At 43.7% G+C, this 26,903-nt stretch overlaps 1 protein-coding gene across 3 annotated transcripts; it reads left to right on the forward strand.

Annotated features, from left to right (window-relative positions):
* Positions 1-4,401: 4,401 nt before the first annotated feature.
* Positions 4,402-26,606, forward strand: LOC106562392 (kinesin-like protein KIF2A). 3 transcript variants are annotated; one of them, XM_014127259.2, is made up of 20 exons: positions 4,402-4,604; positions 6,935-7,029; positions 8,087-8,215; positions 8,352-8,406; positions 9,114-9,245; positions 9,734-9,834; positions 14,080-14,175; positions 14,301-14,358; positions 14,534-14,696; positions 14,930-15,020; positions 15,177-15,240; positions 15,352-15,443; positions 15,659-15,801; positions 15,990-16,305; positions 18,804-18,871; positions 19,108-19,239; positions 20,881-21,025; positions 21,904-22,005; positions 23,896-24,031; positions 24,415-26,606. In XM_014127259.2, the coding sequence occupies exons 1-20, from the start codon at positions 4,541-4,543 to the stop codon at positions 24,498-24,500; spliced, it is 2,268 nt and encodes a 755-aa protein (XP_013982734.1). In that variant the 5' UTR covers positions 4,402-4,540; the 3' UTR covers positions 24,501-26,606. The 3 variants fall into 3 exon arrangements, with proteins under 3 accessions (XP_013982734.1, XP_013982739.1, XP_013982747.1); XM_014127264.2 differs by having other exon boundaries at positions 19,108-19,209; XM_014127272.2 differs by lacking the exon at positions 19,108-19,239.
* Positions 26,607-26,903: the final 297 nt, after the last annotated feature.

A 26,903-nucleotide genomic window follows, 5' to 3' on the forward strand; every position in this document is an offset into this window, starting at 1 on the left:
CAGTTAACCCACTGTTCCTAGGCTGTCATTGAAAATAAGAATTTGTTCTTAACTGACTTGCCTAGTTAAATAAAGGTAAAATTAAAACATTAAAAAAGCGAGGCTATTACAGCCTGAGAGTGAGGCTTGTGCTATTCGAGTGGAGAGTAGAGAGGAGGCTGGTTGAGGGGGAATTGAGCATATCCCCAAATCCTTCTCAGACCCCCTTCAAGGGATCTCCATATGTACTGTCTGCTTGCATCACGAATGATCCATGACTGCAAAATAGAGACTACCAGCGATCCCTCCCTGCAGTACATGAAATATTGGTATGTAAAATAATGTGAATGATCTCCAAATTACCTATGCATGGCAGGTTGCTGTGGGCTGATGGGCTTACAGCTTACAGATGGGCTTACAGTCCAACTTGACGAATCAGCTTGGGGAACAGTGATGATAATGTAATGAATATGACTTGGTGCCAATGGTGTATTTGTTAAGTACTTCCTTTGATCATAAGGAAATTCATGTCCATTTATGATATTGTACACCCACACTCTTTCTCCCCACACACACACACACACACACACACACACACACACACACACACACACACACACACACACACACACACACACACACACACACACACACACACTTCCCTCCTATAAACACACAAAGAACAATCATCAAACACCATTAAGCTGTACTGTGTCCTCATTAATCCTATGGGATCCAAAGCAAACAGACAGAAAGTAGTCCCTCACTGCTGACAGCGAGGGACGTGGTTGCTGGGGAAACAGATAGGCCAGACATCGTTGGCCGACACCTTGGGGAATGGATGGGCCCTCTGGACTGATGGGCAGAGGGAGAGAGAGAGGCAGGGTGTGTGTGTGTGTATTTAAGCGAGAGAGAGAGAGAGAGAGAGAGAGAGAGGGGAAGAGTGAGAGACAGAGAGAGGGAGGCAGCTTAATTCATCTTTTGGAAAGTAGTTGGTAGTTCTGTCCGTGTAGAAGTGACAGCTGCCGCTCAGGGCTGGTTATAGGAGGGACTGTGTTACTGCTGCTAGCTTCCCTAACAGATGTCTTATATATATATACATATATATATATATATAATATTGTCATATACACCAGATAAATGTGTTGTTTTACAGGGTCAGGAGCAAATTAGGGTTAAGTGCCTTGCTCAAGCGTACATACTGTAGACAGATGTTTCATCTTGTTGGCTCAGGTATTTGAACCAGACCCATTCAGTTACTGTCCCAACACTCTAACCGCTAGACTACATGCCACCAGGAGTCACTGTAAATGCACCATCATCATCCCCAGAGTGACTGTTTGACCTATATTAATGAGTGGTATTAGATTTACAACAGCACAAAACTATCCAGCAACTCACCAAACTATAGTTTTCTTCAGGAACAAAAAGTGAAACGTGAAATATAACATGTGAAATACAAGTAATGGACTTGTTTATACACTTTCAAAATGCATCCCTCTGTTCTCACTTTCTGGGCGGAATCTCCCAATCAGATACAGTGAAATGTGAGAATAGGATGCATTTGTAAAGTATTTCAACATGGCCCAGGAGAGAGATGGCTCCTAGATGGCCCTCTGCTGCTGTGGTGTGGTCCAACGTGGGAATGACATGATCCGACTACACCGCTCACAAAACCCTGCACATACTTTATAGTGGCCCCATTCAACTTTCTCTTTTGTTGATCTTAACTTGATGAAAATAAGTAGAGGTAATTATCCATTCCAACAGTCAATGTGAAAAGAGTTTAACTTTCTGTGGAAAACAACTTGATCTAGAAAAAAATGGCTGTTTTTACGAAAATGTTGACTAGCCTGCGCAGCCGCTAGTGGCCGCTATGGATCTCCACTATGGTCAGGGCTTAAATTGCCCTGCCGGTAACATACTCATGTTCCCCGAACGACCGGTTCGTAATAAAACATCCTCCATTCAGGCTGCAAAGGCATCAGTTTCCTCCTTAACTAGCTTCATGGCGTGCCGTCTGAAAAAAACGGGGGAAATATGCATACTGTAAAACAATTTTCCACTACCATGTTAGAGTGGCTAATGCTATTTCCTAATGCCACTTCCTGATGTTGCGCCCCATGTTTAGCCAGGGGTAAACAACCAGCTGCTGTAACCTGATTGGCTGGACGCGGTGTGCAACATCCGGAAGTTGTCTGAAAATCCGAGAATGTCGGTGGAAATTGTTTTATTAAAACAGTACGCATATTTCCCCTGTTGTTTTTCGGCGGCACGCCATTAAAGCTAGATATGGAGGACACCGATGCCTTTGCAGCCTGAAGGAAGGATGTTTTATGTACAGACCGGTCGAATGTATTAGCAGCGTGCCCAGATGATAGTGGAGATTCATTGCGCCCACTATAGCGGCTGACCAGGCTACTTAATGACATAGTTGTGGTAGTTTTTTTGCTTACGCTACAATGTGATTCTTTGTAGCCCCTCATACGGAGAAACAATGGTGCATTCTGAGACCATGTGTGCAATGATGACTGCATCACTGATTGAGATGCAGACACACTGTTCCTCCCAGGCAGCTATTGAGAGGCACACAATATGGATCTAGAATACATATTTTTCAGACATTGAAGTTAGATTAATTGTAGGTTCTGAATGAAAGCTGAAAAGACATAATTTACAGATGTTGAAAATACGTCTTGTTTTGGTAATTGATTCTATGGCCAAATTTCAACTGCACATACATGTAAGCATTATGTCACACTATTTTTTTTATCCATTTAATATAGGACAGAGAGGCCAAGTACAGATTGCAAAATATAATATTTATTATTGCTGTTATCTCACATACACTTATGTTAGCTTTTTCAAAAGCTTCAAAACTGGCAGCGATGATGTTCAAAGTAGTCCAATTTACAGAATAAACCAACAGACCACTTCAACTACAATAATGTTCTCAGTAACGGTTACAGAAATGTTTCACAAGTTTGAACAGCACAGTACGGCACAGTTCAGTACAGTGGAGCACAGTAAAGTACATTACAGGACAGTAGAGTTTTATTCACTAGAGTAGAGTATAGTAGAGTACATTAGTCAAGTTTAATTCAGTAGAGTACAGTAGACTACAGCAGAGTTTAATTCAGTACAGTATAGTTTAATTCAGTAGAGTACAGTACAGTTTAGTTCAGTAGAGTACATTATACTGTACTGAACTATACTTTTCTTTACTGTACTCAACTGTGCTCTACTACATTGTGCTGTACTATACTCTATTTGTATTTTCTTTACTGGACTGTAATGTAATGTACTCTGCTGTGCTCTACTGTACTGTGATGACTAGCCTGCGCAGCCGGCTAGCCTGTACTGTGCTGTCCAAACTTGTGAAACATAGATGTCTATGATTGGTTCCGGTCTGGACCAAGAATCAACATCCATGGATGTTGAAATCAAGGCCGGTCCGGACTGCACCAAAAATAGACGTTGTGTCGGTCCGTGCTTAGTGGGTCTTCTGGATTTGGTTTTCAGAACAATAAAGTGCAGGTGAACACAAGAGGAGGAGATTAAAGGCCCAGTGCAGTAACAATTATGTTTCCTGTGTTTTATTTCATACTGTACAACAGCTGATGAAACTAACACTGTAAAAGTGTGAACATGTTTTATCAATGCCCTTTCCTGATAGTTGCTGGTTGAAAATACAATCTACAATCTTGATGGTTAAAAATACAATTTTCTAATCAGCAGGTTTGCATGGGCAGGAGTTTCGGCTTTCTATGGTGACATCACCAGGCGGTAAATTGGTTAATAGACCAATACAAAGAGAGTTCTAAACCTCTCTGCCAATAACAGCTAGTTTTCAGTTTTCCCCTCCCAACTCAGACTACTCCCAGACAGTCTTAGCAAAATTCTTGCTTAGAAATCGTTTTTTGCTAAAAAGCTATTTTTGCCAATTTTAATGGAAATCTATTACAGTAAGGTACTTAATTATTACCAAGAAATTATTTGATATAGATTTTTTTTTAAACGGCTGCATTGGGCCTTTAACATTTAAATCAAAACAGAGCATTTAACCATGTGTTGACCATTTTTTTATTTACTTAAAATGTATGAATTATTATCATATTTATGAATGCATATAATAATTTTTCGAATTATAAACATTTATAATAAAACATGTTATACTTATCGACTATTAATTACTCAATCATTGCTTATAAATCGTGAATTAAACGCATTTATGGAATTAGTCCCGATAAGCCTCTTATTTTGCAATGAACACATTTAAGCGTTCTGCTTTTTCACCCAAATGCACATCAACAGAAAATCGAATAAATATAGAAATTGTAGCTAGCTAGAAGACTAAGCAAAAATAAAATCCAACTCGCTTCTTGGATGCGTCTCCACTCTGATGGAGCGAGGTAGTCTTTGCGCATGCGCACTGCTTCCCTCTATCCTCCTGACCTCCTCCCGGTTTCTCTTTTCTGCGGCGCGACTTGGTCCCCCTTAAAATTAAACAAATACACACCCCATACTACAGCCATACACACACATACTACACACATGAGGGATGGCCGTCGCTGTCTTCGGAAAGATCCTCATCGGCATTTACGTGGAAATCAAACGGAGTGATGGTAAGACAGAGAGATATCTCTCTCTCCTCGTCCGCTAGCTAGCTAGATAAAGATGCTTTTTTTTCATTGAGGCGCTGTCGCGTTAGCTACATCATCTTTGTTGGTTCAAGGCAGCGCCTAGCCAGTCAGGCAGGGTGCTGAGTTGGATACCTAGCCTAGCAATGGCTTAGAGATCTGTGCACGGTACTAGACCCATTCTCATCCTACTGTCATAGTCCCTGTCTGACATAGCGGCAGTCAATGAAATCGGTTATTATTACCTTGAATGACGGAGCTATAGCCAGCTAGTTGTAGCCTTTACTCAATTACTGGGTGAAGCTAGCCGGCAGGCTAACAGGGATTAATGATTTATATTGGCAAGGATGCATCCACCTGTGCGGTTATAGGCCGTGCTGGCTGCCTGGTAATGATATAGGATTCAGCCGTATATATCGTTTAGCGAACTGTCTTAATGGGAATAGTCACAGAAGACCGTTCAGCTCTGAACCAGAATCTGGGTTTACAGGAGACGTTGAATATGGCGATTCTCCTTTAAGCCTAGCCCTTGATCATAGCTCTTGAGTTACATTATGTTACACGTACTACAGTGCCTTCAGAAAGTATTCATACTCCTTCATTTTTCCACATTTTGAAGCATTACAAAGTGGGATTAAAATTGATTTAGTTAAGATTTTTTTTCTTCCAACAATCTAAACAGAATAATCTGTAATGTCAAAATGGAATAAAAATTCCAACATTTGTGAAAAAATATGAAAACAATTAAACACTAATATATCTTGATTAGATAAGTATTCAACCCCCTGAGTCAATCAATATATGTTAGAATCACAATTACAGCTGTGAGTCTTTCTGGGTAAATCCACACCTGGATTGTGCAACATTTGCCCATGATTCTTTTCAAAATTCTTCAAGCTCTGTCTAATTGGTTGTTGATCATTGCTAGACAACCATTTTCAGTTCATAGATTTTTAAACTGATTTAAGTGAAGACTGTAACTCTGCCACTCAGGAACATTCACTGTCTTCATGGGAAGCAACTCCAGTGTAGATTTGGCCTTGTGTTTTAGGATATTGTCCTGCTGAAAGATCTCCCAGTGTCTGGTGGAAAGCAGACTGAACCAGGTTTTCCTCTAGGATTTTCCCTGTGCTTAGCTCCATTGTGTTTCTTTTTTATCCTGAGAAAACTCCAGTCCTTAACAATTACAAGCTTACCCATAACATGATGCAGCCACCACTATGTTTGAAAATATGGAGAGTGGTACTCAGTAATGTGTTGTATTGGATTTGGCCAAAATATAGCACTTTGTATTCAGGACAAAAAGTGTATTGATTTGCCACATTTCCTGCAGTATTACTTTGGTGCTTTGTTGCAAACAGGATGCATGTTTTGGAATATTTGTATTCTGTTCAGGTTTCCTTCTTTTCACTCTGTCAATTAGGTTAGTATTGTTGAGTAACTACAATGTTGTTAATCCATTATCAGTTTTCCCCTATTTCCTGTCATGTGTAATTGCGGGCTATTCTTTGGGTGCTGAAATCCATCGTTTTTGATAAAAACTTCTATTTTATGTGACGTCGGAAGGCCAGTTCTCCCACACTAGTCGCCGCTCAACCCCATCGTAAATTGTTGAGTTTTAGTCGGCTAGCCACTGACTGACAATAGCCTACTAGCTACTTCTTTACGTAGTAGTCCTTGCTAGTCTAAAGTGAATAGTGTTCGGTTGCTATTTATTTCATTCTCGTCTGCTCTACCTCCAGGGAAGGACTAGCAAAAGACACACGCTTAGTGATTCTGCAGCAATGAACCTGTCTTGTTTGATTTAATTAAATGATCTGCTCAAACAACTGTGTGACTGTATTTTTTAATGCTTGTAGTAGTTTGGGCTCATCCATAACAGAAGAGCTATAGCTATTTAGAATGACACATGTAGAAACATTATGGAAACAAACCATTTTGCATGTACAGTAACATATCAAAATGCCTTGAAGCAGTCAAATGTTGACATGCATGTGCAGCTTTTTTAAATGTCAACCAATCAGGTCCAGGGTTATTGACACATCTGTTACTGAAGGCCTCTGCCCGTACTGGCCAATTTTGGCTGGTCTCATCGCCATCCTCTTTGGTCAGTGTGATCTAGTGTGTCGTGGTCATTGGCTGAATTTCAATAGCCGGAGTGTATGACTGTATGAGTCTACAACTGTTTTCTCCCATCTATGGCAGCCAGGACAAATCCATCATGTCATGTGGTCACAAATCCATCATGTCATGGTTCTCTAACCTGTAGGAGTCTACACTGAAGCTGGTATATGTTTATAACATGTTTCCTGCAGGTCGAATCCACCAGGCAATGGTCACATCACTGAATGAAGACAACGAGAGTGTCACGGTGGAATGGATAGAGAATGGAGATACGAAAGGGAAAGAGGTAGTGTGTGTGTGTGTGTGTGTGTGTGTGTGTGTGTGTGTGTGTGTGTGTGTGTGTGTGTGTGTGTGTGTGTTTAATCGGTGTGTGTGTGTGTATTAATCGGTGTGTGTGTGTTAATCGGTCATGTTTGACCCCCTATCAGCTTGTACCAGATGGGGCGTTGAAAGTTTTAGGACACAAAGCAAATCGGCTTTACTACGGATGCCTTTAAGTAGTTTGTGTGTGTGTGTGTGTGTGTGTGTGTGTGTGTGTGTGTGTGTGTTTGTGCGTGCGTGTGTGCCCCCCTTCAGGATTACACGTTTTAACATGGTAGCCTATTTCACTTCTTAAATGTCACTGGTAAATTGTTAATCAATCTCACTGCACATGTTTGACATTCTTGTCTTTTCCTGAGTTAAGAGATGACTTTATTATTATTTGTCTTCTGTTTTTTTTTCTCACCCAACCCCTCTGATATACACTGAGTGGACAAAACATTAGGAACACCTGCACTTTCCATGACATAGACTGACCAGGTGAATCAAGGTGAAAGCTATGATCCCTTATTGATGTGACTTCTTAAATCCACTTCAATCAGTGTAGATTAAAGGGAAGAGACCGGTCAAATAAGTATTTTTAAGCCATGAGACATGGATTGTGTATGTGTGCCATTCAGAGGGTGAATGGCACACCTTTGAACAGGGTATGGTAGTAGGTGCCAGGCGCATTGGTTTGAGTGTGGGAAGAACTGCAACACTGCTGAGTTTTTCACATTCAACAGTTCCCCGTGTGTATCAAGAATGGTCCACCACCCAAAGGGCACCCATCCAACTTGACACAACTGTGGGAAGCATTGGAGTCAACATGGGCCAGCATCTCTGTGGAACACTTTCGACACCTTGTAGAGTCCATGCCCCGACAAATTGAGGCTGTTCTGAGGGCAAAGGGGGATGTAAACTCAATATTAGGAAGGTGTTCCTAATGTTTTGTACACTCAGTGTGTATATACATACACACATTAGGTTGGAGAGGCTGGAACAGAGTTTTAACATGTATGTTGCACCTTCTTCCCATGCAGATTGACCTGGAGAGCATATTTGCTCTGAACCCAGATGTGGCCCCTGAAGAGGAGGCAGTACAGAGTCCTGAGACCCCCCCTCCTGCCACCTCTATTGCCTCTGCTGCCAAACAAATCAAGCCACCCAAGGTCATTCTCTCTTACTGTGCTGTGGCCAAAAGCCATACGTCTGTACAGTATACTTTAATCATGGGAAAGTGTTAGCTATTTTCATGTGTCCCGTTTGCGTCTTTACATTCATATGGTATTATTTTGTCTCTTGTAGAACCGACGGACAATAGCACCCCCCAAGACTGAAACCCCAGCAAGAGAAAACAGAGGCAAGACGGCTTCAACAGAACTTTGATCGGCGAGCCTCCTCACGTTCCTGAGCAAAGACGAGACTTTAGAAGTCTGTCAACGCGAGACTACGTCGGTGTCCCAAATGGCACCCTATTCCCTTTATGGTGCACTGCGTTTCAACAGGGCCCATAGGGCTCTGGTCAACAGCAGTGCACTATATAGGGAATAGGGTGCCATTTTGGGTTTAACCAGGCTGCCACATAACGTCCTACTGACCCACTGTACCATGAGAGTAATAGATCTCTATTTCTGTTTCAATAGAAGCAACAGGTGTGCCATCTGTGAATACGTGGTGAAAATACCCCTCAGGCACTGTGATATCTGGAGGGAGAGAGACAGAGACAGAGAGATCAATAGAGAGATAAAGAGAGACGAGAGAGGAAGAGCGAGACCGTGGTATCTGTAGAGAGAGAGAGAGATCTGTAGCAACAGTCTAAAATAGATAAATACACAGATAGAAAGTAGAGAGAGGGTCTGGGGAGAGATAGCATATTAATGTCAAGATCATTTACTGACAATCACCTGAGGATGACAGGTATAAGACTGTCATTACTACTATTCTGAATTTAAAAAGCCATCAGTAAGAAGATGAGATGCCCGAAGACAAAATGTCATGTAGTAAATGTAAATGTACTAAAGAAAATGTACGTGCATGACGAAAATGTCCTGTATGTTGTGTCTCCAGCTGCAGCGGTGGGGACTACGCGGGCCAGACCCAGTCAGATACAGCACCAGCAGAGCCAACCAGAACCACCCCCACCTGCACCACTCACAGCCCTACAGACACAGCAGATGACACTACAACAGCAGCAGAACGGTAATACACACACACACACACACACACTGCAGCTTTGTATCGCTAAATAGTCCTGGTTATTGTTAAATACATTTGCCATGTTAACAACTAGACGTTTTTGTTGCTGTTTGTTGTAAATCTCCGATTGGAGCTTTCTGCTGTGATGAGATGTGATGTTGAGTCTGGTGGGTTATGATGATGGGACACATGACCAGTGATCTAATGTTCCCAGGCAGACAGACACAGATAGGCCTATTAGTCCAGCTGTACTGCTGAGAGAATAGAGAGGCAGCCAGAGAATAGCTCTTTCACTGAGCTGAGCTGCTCTCTATTCCGGGGGGGGGGGTTATTATGAGCTTATTGAATGTGTTGCTTAGCGCTCATGGTTTTATCCTTGTGTGTTTGCTTTGAAGTATATTGAAAAGGGACAGTAGAAATGAAAATGGACCACTATTGTACATTTATGCTAGATTTTGATAATTGTGTTTTCCTACCCTGTACGGGTTCAGCGCGGCGGAAATCCAACTGTGTGAAGGAGGTGGAGAAACTGCAGGAGAAACGAGAGAGAAGGCGGCTGCAACAACAGGAGCTGAGAGAGAAGAAGGCACAGGTAGGGTCACAGTTTGCTCACCCACAACCGCCCGACTACTGAATATGGGATAAATTATAAATCTGATGCCTGCACCCAACCCTAACCCGCTAATATAGAAAATGCCTGTAGGCTAGCAGAGACGGTGGAACAATCTTTTGACATGGGGCGAAACATTTTCTTTTGCCTGATTTACAGTGCCTTGCAAAAGTATTCATCCCCCCTTGGCATTTTTCCTATTTTGTTGCATTACAACCTGTAAATTAAATGGATTTTTATTTTTATTTCATGTAATGGACATACAAAAAATGGTCCAAATTGGTGAAGTGAAATTTAAAAATTGGTGCATGCATATGTATTCACCCCCTTTGGTATGAAGCCCCTAAATAAGATCTGGTGCAACCAATTACCTTCAGAAGTCACATAATTAGTTAAATAAAGTCCACCTGTGTGCAATCTAAGTGTCATATGATCTGTCACATGATCTCAGTATATATACGCCTGTTCTGAAAGGCCCTAGAGTCTGCAACACCACCAAGCAAGGGGCACCACCAAGCAAGCGACACCATGAAGACCAAGGAGCTCTCCAAACAGGTCAGGGACAAAGTTATGGAGAAGTACAGATCAATGTTGGGTTATAAAAAAATATCTGAAACTTTGAACATTCCACGGAGCACCATTAAATCCATTATTAAAAAATGTTAAGAATATGGCACCACAACAAACCTGCCAAGAGAGGGCCTCCCACCAAAACTCACGGACCAGGCAAGGAGGGTATTAATCAGAGAGGCAACAAAGAGACCAAAGATAACCCTGAAGGAGCTGCATAGCTCCACAGCGGAGATTGGAGTATCTGTCCATATGACCACTTTAAGCCATACACTCCACAGAGCTGGGCTTTACGGAAGAGTGGCCAGAAAAAAGCCATTGCCTAAAGAGAAAAATAAGCAAACACGTTTGGTGTTCTCCAAAAGGCATGAGGGAGACTCCCCAAACACATGGAAGAAGGTACTCTGGTCAGATGAGATTAAAATTGAGCTTTTTGACCATCAAGGAAACGCAATGTCTAGCGCAAACCCAACACCTCTCATCACCCTGAAAACACCATCACCACAGTGAAGCATGGCGGTGGCAGCATCATGCTGTGGGGATGTTTTTCATTGGCAGGGACTGGGAAACTGGTCAGAATTGAAGGACCGATGGATGGCGCTAAATACAGGAAAAGTCTTGAGGGAAACCTGTTTCAGTCTTCCAGAGATTTGAGACTGGTGATGGAGGTTTACCTTCCAGCAGGACAATGACCCTAAGCATACTGCTAAAGCAACACTCGAGTGGTTTAAGGGGAAACATTTGAATGGCCTAGTCAAAGCCCAGACCTCAATCCAATTGAGAATCTGTGGTATGACTTAAAGATTGCTGTACACCAGTGGAACCCATCCAACTTGAAGGAGCTGGAGCAGTTTTGCCTAGAATAATGGCCAAAAATCCCAGTGGCTAGATGTGCCAAGCTTATAGAGACGTACCCCAAGAGACTTACAGCAGTAATTGCTGCAAAAGGTGGCTCTACAAAGTATTGACTTTGGTGGGGTGAATAGTTATGCACGCTCAAGTTTTCTGTTTTTTTGTGTTATTTCTTGTTTGTTTCACAATAAAAAATATTTTGCATCTTCAAAGTGGTAGGCATGTTGTGTAAATCAAATGATACAACCCCCCCCAAAATCAATTTTAATTCCAGGTTGTAAGGCAACAAAATAGGAAAAATGCCAAGGGGGGTGAATACTTTCGCAAGCCACTGTAGGTACACTACATGACCAAAAGTATGTGGACATTGCTCGTCGAACATCTCATTCCAGAATCATGGGCATTCATATGGAGTTGGACCCCCTTTGCTGCTATGACAGCCTCCACTCTTCTTGGAAGGCTTTCCACTAGATATTGGAACATTGCTGCTGGAACTTACTTCCATTCAGCCACAAGAGCATTACTGAGTTCGGGCACTGATGTTGGGCGATTAGGCCTGGCTTGCAGTCGGCATTCCAATTCATCCCATAGGTTGTTGATGTCAGGGTTCTGTGCAGGCCAGTGAAGTTCTTCCACACCAACAAACCATTTCTGTATGGACCTCGCTTTGTGCACGGGGGCTGAGGAAAGGGCCTTCCCCAAACTGTTGCCACAAAGTTGGAAGCACAGAAACGTCTAGAACGTCATTGTATGCTATAGCGTTAAGATTTCCCTTCACTGGAACTAAGGGGCCTAGCCCGAACCATGAAAAACAGCCCCAGACCATTATTCCTCCTCCACCAAACTTTACAGTTGGCGCTATGCATTGGGGCAGGTAGCGTTCTCCTGCCATCCGACAAACCAAGATCCATCCGTCGGACTGCCAGATGGTGAAGCGTGATTCATCACTCCAGAGAACACGTTTCCACTGCTCCAGAGTCCAGTGGTGGCAAGCTTTACACCATCCAGCTGATGCTTGGCATTGGCATTGCGGATGGTGATCTTAGGCTTGTGTGCGGCCATGGAAACCATTTCATGAACCTCGGGACGAACAGTTCTTGTGCTGATGTTGCTTCCAGAGGCAGTTTGGAACTCGGTAATGAGTGTTGAAACCGAGGACAGACAATTTTTACGCGCTTCAGCACTTGTCGGTCCCGTTCTGTGAGCTTGTGTGGCCTACCAATTTGCGGCTCAGTCGTTGTTGCTCCTGGACATTTCCACTTCACAGTAACAGCACTCACAGTTGACCAGGGCAGCTCTAGCATGGCAGAAATTTGACAAACTGACTTGTTAGATAGCTGTCATCCTATGACGGTGCCACTTTGAAAGTCTCTGAGCTTTTCAGGAAGGCCATTCTACTGCCAATGTTTGTCTATGGAGATTGCATGACTGTGTGCTCGATTTTATACACCTGTCAGTAACAGGTGTGGCTGAAATAGCCGAATCCACTCATTTGAAGGGGTTTTATAAATATTGTGTATGTTTCTGCTTATAATTTCCGACATTTTGGTAGGCTATTTGTTAGTTAACTTGTCTATAATTAGAAACATGCAGATTCTCTTCTGTCCTTATATGTTGCCCTAGAAGACAAAAATAAACCCTTGCTCACCAGAATAATATCATACATCGATGGAATGAATGCTTCAATTTAGTTGACATCGGTAACATTTTCTCTGTCATTTCGGCTTTTTCGTGGAGCAAAGACGTTTAGTGACCGGGATAAAATGCTAAAAAAATTAAAATAAAAAAACGGTAATTTCCAAATGACATCATGTTTCTGATAAGATTTCAGTTCGGCTTGGATGCATATTTTATGTGGTTGAAATACTATCAGCTTTTATTATGCTGATAAAGATAGCACCTCTACAGACAATTTGTAAGTCGCTCTGGATAAGAGCGTCTGCTAAATGACGTAAATGTAAATGTACAGACGGTATCTAACTGCACATTTGCATTCTCTCAAGATGCTGAAAGAAATAAATCACGTAAATAAATCAGAAATAAATCATCTCCTGTTCCCGGGTCATAATGTGGCCTACATTTGGTGTATCATTTTACTGCAAGAAATGCTTGATTCTGAAGGAGTTAATATTAAGGCTATGTGAGAGGTTATAGATCTACAGTCAGTGTCCAGATTTCACTTTCCATTTAACCCATCTGAACAGTAGGCTAAGTTCCCTTGACGTGCCATAGGCCCATTTGAAGTCCCTGTCTTGTGACTATGGCGCCTCACAATCATCACTGCTATCATCCTCTTTTACCACTTCACCAAATCTTTCCCAAACATTACTTTTCTGGCCCTCCCTTCTCTTTATTTTCAACTCTTCATTTCGTAGCTTTTTTCCTAGAGTGTCCTTTCTCCTCTGTAGTTGACGTTAACTTTTTCTGTGTGTTCCCAAAAGCATTTGGTTTTTGGAGTGTAGGCTATTTGGCGCATGTACAGTTAGGCCCTAAAGCTTAGGCTTACTCACTAATACCAGATAGCTTAAAATAATGAAAGAAAATCCTCAATGTAGCTTATAGGTATAAATTGCACCATTTATGGATTTTTTTTATGCATTGTTTTTTCTTTATTCAACACGCCCTTCCTCCACACAATATATCCGCGGGGACTGCGGTAACCCACGCATCATTAACACACACACACACACACACACACACACACACACACACACACACACACACACACACACACACACACACACACACACACACACACACACACACACACACACACACACTGTTGACTGTGTCGTTCTCTCCCAGGAGGTAGATGTAACTGTGCCTAACTATGAGATCATGTGTATGATCAGAGACTTCAGAGCCAGTCTGGACTACAGGCCTCTAACCACCGCTGATCTGGTATGTTTATATCTATATCTGTCTGCTAAACTGGTTAGGCGCAGGTCTATTTTCATAGAGTGGTGACACGTCTTCATTGGCCACTAACTAAATCCCGTCTTGTATGACATTGTTTCAACTTTCAGATCGATGAGGAGCACAGGATATGTGTGTGTGTACGAGCACGGCCCCTCAATAAAAAAGGTACAAATTTCATAAATCGATCGCAGGCACACCAAATTTCGGTTACATGGTCTTTTACATGCAGAGGTTTAGCAGCAGCATAAGCATCGCATTCCTCACACATTCTCATGGAAACATGATTTATGTTTCAAAATGTTGCAGTGGGTTATTCAGAACTCTCCCCCCCCCCCTCCAGAGTTGACTATGAAGGACCTGGATGTGATCACCATCCCCAGTAAGGACGTGGTGATGGTCCATGAGCCCAAGCAGAAGGTGGACCTGACCAGGTACCTGGAGAACCAGACCTTCCGCTTCGATTACGCCTTTGACGACAGCGCCGACAATGACATGGTCTACCGGTAAGTTTCCCTTCTCAACTCCCAAGAGGTAATAGCGTCTGGTCCGGAGTTACGTTTTTCAAGAACAAAAATGATCACGATATGTGTCTGTGTGTCAAAACTCCCATTGACATAACACGGTTTATTTGAAAGTGTGAGATCAAAGTTTTATATTGTAATTTAGAGTATCTTTACTGTGATTTGGGTGAACTATCTTTTCAAGTCAACCGTCCCCAACCGTCCCCTGTCCCCAGGTTCACCGCCCGACCACTGGTGGAGACCATCTTTGAGAGGGGAATGGCCACCTGCTTCGCCTACGGACAGACAGGAAGTGGGAAAACGCATGTGAGTGGCACCGATGATGATCACTTCCCGCGCGTGTCGGCTAACACTTGAACGCTAACTTGATAATGCTGTATGCTAGCAAGCGCTAGCTAGGCTTTCTTTTTTTTGGGCACATTGCCTTCGTTTGGGAGATAAGCTCATCCCGTTCCCTTTCAGACTATGGGAGGAGACTTCTCTGGGAAGAACCAGGACTGCTCTAAAGGGATCTACGCACTGGCTGGTACGAACACTACACCATGTCTCTCTCTCTCTCTCTTAGTTCAAAACGTGCTCTTTCTGCGTATTTGCGTGAAGCTGTGTCTCTTCAGTGAAGCCCTTTCTCTCTTTGCAGCGAGAGACGTGTTTCTCATGCTGAAGAAGCCAAACTACAAGAAGTTGGACCTCAATGTCTACGCCACCTTCTTTGAGATCTACAGTGGGAAGGCAAGTGGAGTCGCCACAATACATGCATCTTCAAACCCCCTATATTGAACCGTAAAGCCTGGAGGGTGGCTGTGTCGACTGTGTTTATATGACCGTGTTTGTGGTTGTGGTTCTGTACGTGTTTGACCTGCTGAACCGTAAAGCCAAACGGCGTGGGCTGAAGGACGTTTGTGGTTATGTTAACCTGGCCGCGTGGTTGTGGTGTGGTTCTCTAGGTGTTTGACCTGCTGAACCGGAAAGCCAAGCTGAGGGTGCTGGAGGATGGGAAGCAGCAGGTGCAGGTGGTGGGGCTGCAGGAGAGGGACGTCAAATGTACTGAAGACGTCCTCAAACTCATAGAGGTTGGAAACAGCTGCAGGTAAAACCACAGAGGGCGAGTAGGAGGGAGGGCTGGAGTGGGATGGTTTAATTGACTGGTGTTAACTTATTTTAAAGATCTGATATGGATGTTATTCCTGCCAGTCATTTCCTGCTGCTTACTCTCCCTCCCTCCCCCTCTCTATCATCTCTCGCACCTTCTCCTCTTCCACTCTCCCTCTCTCCCAGGACGTCAGGTCAGACCTCGGCCAACGCCCACTCGTCCCGTAGCCACGCTGTGTTCCAGATCATTCTGAGGCGGCGAGGGAAGATGCACGGCAAGTTCTCGCTGATCGACCTGGCGGGGAACGAGAGGGGGGCCGACACGTCCAGCGCAGACCGCCAGACTCGCCTGGAGGGGGCCGAGATCAACAAGAGCCTGCTGGCGCTCAAGGAGTGTATCAGAGCCCTGGGTCGGAACAAGCCCCACACCCCGTTCAGAGCCAGCAAGCTGACCCAGGTTCTCAGAGACTCCTTCATCGGGGAGAATTCCAGGACCTGCATGGTGAGATAATACTGTACATACATCTCCTTTAAAGTGACGATCAGCAGTTGAAACAATAACAAAACGTTTTCCCCGCCCCGTTTCGCTAAAAAGCTGAGGGATGGGGCTGGAGAAATGTAACCACTCTAAAATGAATAGACGGCTCTATGGATGCAAGGACTGACCATCCATGATATCAAAATTATAGTTTTAACCATGTTTTGAGGTTATACAGTGTGTAACGTCTGTTGTAGAGAGGGGACCAAAGCGCATCGTGTTGAGTGCTCATAATTACTTTTTTTTTAAACACAGAACACTAAAGAAAATAACAAAAGCGAAAACGATCAGCTCACAGTTCTGTCAGGAACATAGACTAAACAGAATACAACTACCCACAAACACAGGTGGAAAAAAACCCTACTTAAATATGATCTCCAATTAGAGACAACGAGGACCAGCTGCCTCTAATTGGAGATCATCCCAAAAAACAACAACATAGAAATAGAAAACTAGAACTAAACATAGATATAGAAAACATAGAAAAAAAACACAAAACACCCCCTGTCACGCCCTGACCAACTCTACCATAGAAAATAACATCTTACTATGGTCAGGACGGACCCAAAGGTGCAGACTCCGAATGCTACTACTAAACAAAAACAAAAAAGGGAGGGTAGGGTGGGTAATTACTATTTATGGCGGCTCTAGTGCAGTCCACATAAGCTTATCCTCCAGCATAGGAGGCGGCTCCAGTTCGGGGCGTAACCCCCGCTCCACCCGCTGATCCCTCTGCTTTAGTACTACCGGACCGTGAATCGTCGAAGGAACCGGACTGTAGATCATCGCTGAAGACTCTGGGCTGCAGGCCGTCGCTGAAGACTCCGGGCTGGGGAGCGTCGCTGGAGGCTCCGGGCTGGGGAGCGTCGCTGGAGGCTCCGGGCTGGGGAGCGTCGCTGGAGGCTTCGGACTGGGGAGCGTCGCTGGAGGCTCCGTGCCATGGATCATCACTACAGGTTCCGCGCCATGGATCGTCACTGGAGGCTTTGTGCCATGGATCATCACTGGAGGCTCCGGGCCATGGATCATCTCTACAGGCGCCGGTCCATGGATCATCACTGCAGACTTCTTGCCATGGATCATCTCTACAGGCTTCGGACCATAGAACATCACTGGAGGCTTCTTCCGTGGAGCTGGAATAGGTCTCACCGGACTAGGGAACATCGCTGGGAGTTCTGGACTAGGGAACGTCGCTGGAGGCCGGGTGCGCAGAGCAAGCACAGGGTATACTGGGCCGTGGAGGCGTACTGGAGGTCTGGAGCTTATGGCTGGCACAACCTGTCCTGGCTGGATAACCCCCGTAGCCCGGCAAGCGCAGGGCGTTGTAACAGGTCGCACAGGTTTGTGTTGGCGAACTGGGGGTACCGTGCGTAGAGCTGGCGCAGGATAACCTGGGCCGAAGAGACGCACCAGAGACCAGGAACGCTGAGCAGGCACACTCCTTCCTGGCTGAATGCCAACTCTAGCACAGCAACTGTGGGAAGCTTGCACCGAGCGCACCGGGCTGTAGCTGCGCACTGGCGACACAGTGCGCATCCCCGCATAACATGGTGCTTGCTCGATCACTCGCCCCCCACGGTAAGCACGGGGAGTTGGCTCAAGTCTCCAACCTGACTCTGCCAATCTCCCCGTGTGCCCCCCAAAAATGTTTTTTTTGGGGCTGTCTCTCGCACTTGCCTCGTGGTTGGTACAGCGCCTCATAATAACGCCGCTCCGCTTTTGCTGCCTCTATCTCCTCTTGCGGACGGCGATACTCCCCAGGCTGACTCCAGGGTCCTTTTCCGTCCAGAATTTATTCCCAGGTCCATTCCTTTCCACGCTGCTTGGTCCTTTTGTGGTGGGTAGTTCTGTAACGTCTGTCGTAGAGAGGGGACCAAAGCGCAGCGTGTTGAGTGCTCATAATGACTTTTTACACTAAAGAAAATAACAAAAGCGAAAACGATCAGCTCACAGTTCTGTCAGGAACATAGACTAAACAGAATACAACTACCCACAAACACAGGTGGAAAAAAACCCTACTTAAATATGATCTCCAATTCGAGACAACGAGGACCAGCTGCCTCTAATTGGAGATCATCCCAAAAAACAACAACATAGAAATAGAAAACTAGAACTAAACATAGATATAGAAAACATAGGGGGAAAAAAACACAAAACACCCCCTGTCACGCCCTGACCAACTCTACCATAGAAAATAACATCTTACTATGGTCAGGACGTGACACAGTGTTTGTTTACATTTACTTTGTTTAGAGTAAAACAAGCTTATATTTTGGGTTCTGCTGGGGTACTAAACTCGTGAAGTTATATTATTCATAACTATATATATGGATGTAGCTACAGCAGATTGTCCCTTCAACACTTCCTGGTCTTCACAACTGCCTGGTTCGATGTGTATTTATTAAGCACCAACGATTATGATGATTTTCTAACAATGTAGTAACTGTTATTTCCCCCCACAGATTGCCACTATATCTCCTGGAATGGCTTCCTGTGAAAACACTCTAAACACTCTGAGATACGCCAACAGGTGAGACCACGCTAACTAACTGTCTACATCTCACCAACGACTAATTACTAAGACTGTTGGTTGATAAGGGAGAAGTTTAATTCAAGTTGTCATTGCAGAATGACCTTCCCCCTCTATCTCGTCTCACTCCCCCTTCTTGATACGAGACAAATCATTTACCCTCTAATGTATGATCAGACCTTATCCTGACTGGATCTTCTCCGTCGCTTTGTGTGTGTCTCTCTCCCCCTCCCCAGAGTGAAGGAGTTTGGGATCAGCCCATCAGACATCCCCTTCTCCCAGCAGCAGGGTGGTGGAGGGGGGAGTCGTGCTGAGCTCTCCCCCACTAATACCTACGAGTACGATGACTTTCCCACCTCTCCCACCAGGTCTCTCCTCTCTACTAATCTCTTACCTACCGTACTTACTTCATCTTCTTTGTTCCTATGTTTGTGATCTCCACTAGCTCACATACAAACCCATCCTCTGTTCTGCCTCTCATTCGACTCCAGTGAGAGGTTACTCCTAACCGCAGATCTAGGATCAGATGAACTGTAACCTTATAATAACTATAAAGCCAGTCAGGCCATAAAGAAAATATCGCTCTGATCCTGGACCAGGTGTTAGGGGTAACTTTTACCTACTCCTTTATTCCTTTATTTTTTACTCCTAAGTACCTCTTTCCATTGACTTAAGTGTTGCTAATGTCTGGTTACCATAAAAGTAAGGGATGGCTACAAACCTGCACGGCCTCATGTTTTTCAACTTGTTTCCGTTTTTTCATTTATATAATTTATTTAACCTGCACTGATATAATTTATTTAAAGGTCCCGAACAGTCATTCTGATTCCCATGTAAAATAGCCTTTTGAGTGACTAAAATATCACCCATAATATTTTTTTGTGAATAGAAATGCTTCAAATTGTAGAACATTTTCTTTTTTTCTCATGGCTAATTACCAGGAAGTTTGAAAAGACAGGCTAAGTGGACGGGGAGCTAATATTCATGAGCTCGCCTTGACTGACAGCTCTTTGAAACACCTCTGTCAAGCAACTTGGATGCAGTGAGCAGTTTAGCAGTAAAATCATCTCAAGAAAACTTGGTGATACACAAAGCTGCTCAAACGACATTGAATTTGCATCAATGATTTAATCATTGCATCAATGATTTTTATACATCTCCTTTTTGGCATGTATCTTGTGATATGGTTCACAGCAGCACTGACGGATGTGTTAAATTGACAACTGAGCCAGAGTTTTGAACGACCCCCCCTTTTGTTCCATGCTGGCTGAATACCTAGCTAGCCAGTAACTAGCTAATACCAGACCTATATATAAGTACCTTTGCCATAGATGAATAGGGTAAACTTTTAATTATGTTTGCTGACAACCTACAGATTTTGACACCAGTTGAGTAGCTATCTAGCTATATAAATCACACCCCTCTTAAAATACGCCTTCTCCGATGTTGGTTACAAGGCGGTACTTATTTAAATTAGATAAGAGAATATCATGTTACCATTGGTGTATTAAAATGAGAGTTAGGGTGATGTCACCCTAAACCCTTATTAATCCCGCCTCCTGAATCCAAGTGTTTGACACATGGGAGGGGACCAGTAACTTTATGATCAAACTTTATCAATGTAGAAGCAACAGTCCTGTTTCACACTTTGATCTGATTTTATTAAAATATCATGCATTTCATGAAAAACATGATTTTGACTGTTCATGACCTTTAACCTTCAGTTTCAGTTTGTCATTGCTGAATTGTGGCATGCTTATATGTTTCACTCTTTCATACATTCATTTCAGAAGTATTTTTTTTTGTTTTTCATGTTTTTCTTTCCCAGCTTGTCCTTCACACTCCTGCCTAAGAATGTCTCCATTCGTTCCCATTGGTTCATTGACTGTTTTAACCAATCAAAAAGGTCAGATCATGTGGTCAGGGAAAACTACTAATGTGTGTGCGTACATGTGTGTTCTTGCGTGCCTGTGTGTGTGTCTGTGTGTGGTGTTTGTGTGCATCGACAGGGTGAAGGAGCTGACGGTGGACCCAGGGGTGATGATGGAGGGGCGGGGAGGACACAGCGTCACCCAGCTGGAGGTCCTGGAGGCTCAGTGGGGGGTCGGCAGCTCCCCTCAGAGGGATGACCTCAAACTGCTCTGTGAACAAAACGTAAGAAAACACACACACACACCTACTGTCCAGTTACCCCTGTACAGTGCCCTCCACTAATATTGGCACCCTTGGCAAATATGAGCAAAACGGCCTGTGAAAAAAATGTCTTTGCTGTTTATCCTCTTGGTCTTTCATTCAAAATTTTCATAAAAATCTAACCTTTAAATATTTTTCTCCGCATCATATGTGCCACAATTATAAACACCCCTTAGAAATTCTTATGAGTAAAATGTTACGTTTTTAAGTTCACCTGAGTGATTAGGAACACTTAAGTGGTAAGCCATGACTTGTTTCACTGGGGTATAAATATGAGGTGACACACAGGCCAAGTTCCCATAGTCATCCATCACTATGGGAAAGAACCGAGAATACAGTAATGATGTGCGACAAAAGGTTGTTTAGCTGCACAAATCAGGAAATGGCTATAAGAAAATAGCTTAACAGTTGAAACTGCCCATTTCCACTATTAGGGCAATAATTAAGATGTTTAATGCAGCTGGAGATGTTAACAATCTGCCTGGAAGAGGACGTGTGTCTATATTGACCCCACGCACAGTGAGGAGGATGGTTTAAGTGGCCCAAAAAAACTCCAAGCATCACAGCTGGAGAATTTTTTTCATAGTCCGTTTTGCTCATATTTACCAAGGGTATATTAGTGGAGGGCACTGTATATACTGGCTTATACACTGATTTACTGTCAAATAAAAAGTGTGTGGTTCTTCAGAGTATTAGAATGAGTTGATAGTACAGTATAAAAAATGTTCTCTCATCTCTATTTCTTCTCTTTCTTTTTATCCTTCTCTCTCACCCCCCCCCTCTCTCTCTCCCCTCCCTCCGTTGGCGTCTCTCTCTCTCTCTCCCCTCCTCCTCTCCAGGAAGAGGAGGTGTCCCCCCAGCTCTTTACCTTTCATGAGGCTGTGTCTCAGCTGGTGGAGATGGAGGAACAGGTGCTGGAAGACCACCGAGCTGTGTTTCAGGTACACACACACATATAGTTCAGAGTAGGGCTGCACAATGATTCAAATTGCCATCGAAATTGCACTTTTAACATGTGCAAAATCCATATCGCAAGGGATCCATATTGCATGCAAAATTTTGAAACGCCATTCAGCCACGTAATGTTCGTTTTTAAAGTTTATTCCGTCTGTTGTCTCCTGTCTGCTCTTGTGGCTGTTTCCCACACACAACAAGCCTTGCAACATGTCACTCGATCAGCACAGTTCCTTCTCCTTGCTGTTAGATTCACTATAAGTTTTCATGCTGTTTTGTTAGGTCAAATGCAGTCAACAGATTGTTCCAAACAAGAACGATACTTCTTTACACTTCGCTTCTTAATAAATTCAGCAAAAAAAGAATCATCCTCTCACTGTCAACTGCGTTTATTTTCAGCAAACATAACAAGATTCAACAACTGAGACATAAACTGAACAAGTTCCACAGACATGTGACTAACAGAAATTGGATAATGTGTCCCTGAACAAAGGGGGGGTCAAAATCAAAAGTAACAGTCAGTATCTGGTGTGGCCACCAGCTGCATTAAGTACTGCAGTGCATCTCCTCCTCATGGACTGCACCAGATTTGCCAGTTCTTGCTGTGAGATGTTACCCCACTCTTCCACCAAGGCACCTGCAAGTTCCCGGACATTTCTGGGGGGAATGGCCCTAGCCCTCACCCTCCGATCCAACAGGTCCCAGACGTGCTCAATGGGATTGAGATCCGGGCTCTTCGCTGGCCATGGCAGAACACTGGCATTCCTGTCTTGCAGGAAATCACGCACAGAACGAGCAGTATGGCTGGTGGCATTGTCATGCTGGAGGGTCATGTCAGGATGAGCCTGCAGGAAGGGTACCACATGAGGGAGGAGGATGTCTTCCCTGTAACGCACAGCGTTGAGATTGCCTGCAATGACGACAAGCTCAGTCCGATGATGCTGTGACCCTCCACCTCCAAATCGATCACGCTCCAGAGTACAGGCCTCGGTGTAACGATCATTCCTTTGACGATAAACGCGAATCCGAACATCACCCCTGGTGAGAAAAAACGCGACTCGTCAGTGAAGAGCACTTTTTGCCAGTCCTGTCTGGTCCAGCGACAGTGGGTTTGTACCGATAGGCGACGTTGTTGCCGGTGATGTCTGGTGAGGACCTCCCTTACAACAGGCCAACAAGGCTTCAGTCCAGCCTCTCTCAGCCTATTGCGGACAGTCTGAGCACTGATGGAGGGATTGTGCCGTTCCTGGTGTAACTCGGGCAGTTGTTGTTGCCATCCTGTACCTGTCCCGCAGGTGTGATGTTCGGATGTACCAAACATCACACTACTCATCTGCGAGGACGATCAGCTGTCTGTCCTGTCTCTCTGTAGCACTGTCTTAGGCGTCTCACAGTACGGACATTGACATTTATTGCCCTGGCCACATCTGCAGTCCTCATGCCTCCTTGCAGCATGCCTAAGGCACGTTCACGCAGATGAGCAGGGACCCTGGTCATCTTTCTTTTGGTGTTTTTCAGAGTCAGTAGAAAGGCCTCTTTAGTGTCCTAAGTTTTCATAACTGTGACCTTAATTGCCTAACATCTGTAAGCTGTTAGTGTCTTAACGACCGTTCCACAGGTGCATGTTCATTAATTGTTTATGGTTCATTGAACAAGCATGGGAAACAGTGTTTAAACCCTTTACAATGAAGATCTGTGAAGTCGTTTGGATTTTCATGAATTATCTTTGAAAGACAAGGTCCTGAAAAAGGGATGTTTCTTGTTTTGCTGAGTTTAGAAATTAGTTCAGAGTAGGCGTTTCATTCTCTTGTGTGTGTTCCCGTCTGTGTCCGGTGTGTTTCATTCTCTGTGTGTGTTCCCGTCTGTGTCCGGTGCAGGAGTCTATCCGCTGGCTGGAGGATGAGAAGGTTCTGTTGGAGATGACAGAGGAAGTGGACTACGACGTAGACTCCTACGCCACGCAGCTAGAACAGATCCTGGATCAGAAGATAGACATCCTCATTGAGCTCAGAGGTAATGTGGGATTCTAATAACCGATTCTAGATCGGAACTAAGCAATCATTAAATGAATTGTGATTCATGTCATGTTAATTGGAAGTAAGAAACAAGATGACATTTCATAGCATATGTTACTGATTATATCTAAGCCTCTACCTTCTCTTCCTTTCCATCCTCCCTCCTTTCCTCCCCTCCCCCTCTCCCCCCTCCTCCTCCTCTCTCTCCCCCTCCTCTCCTCCCCCCTCCTCTCCTCCCCTCTCTCCTCCCTCCTTTCCTCCCCTCCCCTCCTTTCCTCCCCTCCTTTCCCCTCTCTCCTCCCTCCTTTCCTCCCCTCCCTCTTCCCTCCCTCTTCCCTCCTTTTCTCCCGTCTCTCTTTCTTCCCGCTCCCTTCCTCTCAGACAAAGTGAAGGGTTTCCGTTCTACGCTCCAGGAAGAGGAGCAGGCGAGCAAACAGATCAACCCCAAGAGGCCTCGCGCTCTTTAGACACACACATTCAAACACACACATGTACGTACACACGTCACTAATCTCAACACTTAACTGGAATCCTCTGACATTAAGGCAACTTGAGACTGTCATAAGCATGACATAACTGATGTCCTTAGCCATGGTCCCTAAAAGATGGTCGGGGCCCATTCCGGTACTGGGTTGTGGATATCTAAATGTGGGTTGTGGCCTAAAGCATTGTTTCATTTGTCCAGAGAGGCATATTGACATTTAAAAGGCATTAAAAGAAATAGGGGTCACAGCACAAAACATCTGGAAACAACTGTTGTACAAGCAAATTATTTAGACATTTGTTTAGACCTAAATAAGATCCATGCTATGATGTATTTTATGATTGAAGGATCATGAGGTGTTGCCCTATTCTCTATGTACAGGCTCTCATTGCTGCTTGTAAATATCTTCATCCATCTATCCATCCATCCATTTATCCATCTGTTAAACCGAGGGCAGATTCTCTCTTCTTTCCATGTATGTACATGGGTAATGTATCTATGTGGTGAAACAACTATTGACCGATTTTCATTTAAACAAAGAAAAGGGGGAAGGATTTCTTTTACGCACCTTTTTATAAGACAAACTGTAAGATATGATCGATTTTACCTCCAGACAATTTTAAGAATCAAAACAACGTATTTATTTAGTACCGTATTCAATCATGCTCCTGGAGAGTTTTAGTGTGTGCAGGCTTTCTTTCCAGCACAGCACTAACACACCTGACTCAACAAATCAACAAGACCGTGATCAGCTGAATTAGATGTGTTAGTGCTAGGTTGGGGCAAAAGCCTGCACAAACTGTATTCAACTCTCCAGGACCAAGAGCAACAAACACTGATTTAGTAGGAAATACATTTCTGACCACCTGTTCTGATCATGTAGCCTATATAGGTTGAGGAAGTGATAATGTGTTGGACTGGGAACCAACCAGATGCATGCATGCACAAACCAGCTGTGATTGTACTTTATTGGAGTTGTTGAATACTCGTTTCTGTTTGGCTTGAAGGGCATTCTAGAGCGTGCATTATTTCCCTATAACACAGGGCATATCAGCACGGTAGAATTCAATGGCTATAGTTCATTCTTACGTGCTCGATGTTTGAGCTGCTTTTGAAAGCAAAAGTCGAATTGAAAACATTATTGGCATTGTTGAATTACATTTCCATAATAGCAAGCTAGGACTGATGGTTTGGTCTAGGGTTTGGTTAGCTAAACTAGCAAGTCTGTTTGTTTGGTTACCAAGGCAACTACTGTAGCTATCTAGTAAACTTGCTAGCTACTTCAGTGGATGTTGAACAAATTTCTAAAAGCAAATTAACACATTTCTAGCGGCAAATGTGTTAAATTATAACCATTGTATGAAAGGGATAATAAACTCGGGCTCCAAGCGTTCTCTGGAAAATAATGCAACTCCGTGGAAGGTCAGTTCCACTCCGCTAGCGCGTTATTTTTCCATAGAGCGCATAGCCCCTTGTTGATTAGCCCTTACATAAACCTACTGTACCCTCGTGTGTCTACTGTATATAAATGCACTACTCTTTAGGACCTTCTCCAACAGTGTTTTCCCAACCATTTCTTAGGCAAGGCGTGCAACCCTTCACATCTAAAAAGACGGGTTGAAATGTTCAGTGGCTTCAACCTTCTGATGTTGTTTTTGAGGGACATTGTGCCTCCCCTAAGAATATTGGGGAAACACTGTCTTACAAATGCTTCTAATGACTAGCTTGTATAAAACTGCTGTATGTGTTACTTGCTAGGATAAATATTTATATGTACCAACCTGCCTCTTAACAAGCCCAGTCGCAGTTGTCTGTCCGTTCTGTTTACAAGGCAATCAATGTGCTATTAAGTGAAGAAATACTCTCGTACTATGAATCTTGTAATAAGTTTATCTTTTCTCCCCACCATCCCATTTTAAAGTCCTTTATCAAGGGGAATATGGAGGTACAGATGTATAATGATGAAAAGGACTGAGTTTGGACCTAGCTGCTGCGGTGTAACTAGAACTTGACTACGGTACCTTATGATAATTGATGTGTGCATCAGATGTAACTGCCTGGCTTAAAGAATAAAGAACCACCTGACTGACTGGACCTTCTGCTGTATGTGTTCTGACAAGAATTATTCAGATGTTGACATCCTTACAGACCACAATCTCCAGTCACAACAATTGTGTGTATTTTTTGGGGTGGTAGGCTAACTTTATTTTAACATATACAGTGCCTATAGAATGTCTACACCTTGGAACTTTTTTTTCACATTTTGGTGCTTTACAAAGTGGGATTGAAATAGATTTAATTGTATTTTTTTTGGTCATTGATCTACACAATACTCCATAATGTCAAAGTGACATTTTTTTAAAACAGTTTTACAAATTAATACGAA

This window comes from Salmo salar, chromosome ssa01 (assembly GCF_905237065.1).
Source record: "Salmo salar chromosome ssa01, Ssal_v3.1, whole genome shotgun sequence".
NCBI classification, from domain to species: domain Eukaryota; kingdom Metazoa; phylum Chordata; class Actinopteri; order Salmoniformes; family Salmonidae; genus Salmo; species Salmo salar.

Coding starts and splice junctions, on each gene's coding strand:
- LOC106562392 (XM_014127259.2), top strand. CDS start 4,541: ATGGCCGTCGCTGTCTTCGGAAAGATCCTCATCGGCATTTACGTGGAA. Junction 9,246..9,733: donor ACTACAACAGCAGCAGAACG/GTAATACACACA, acceptor GTACGGGTTCAG/CGCGGCGGAAATCCAACTGT. Junction 22,006..23,895: donor ACCACCGAGCTGTGTTTCAG/GTACACACACAC, acceptor TGTCCGGTGCAG/GAGTCTATCCGCTGGCTGGA.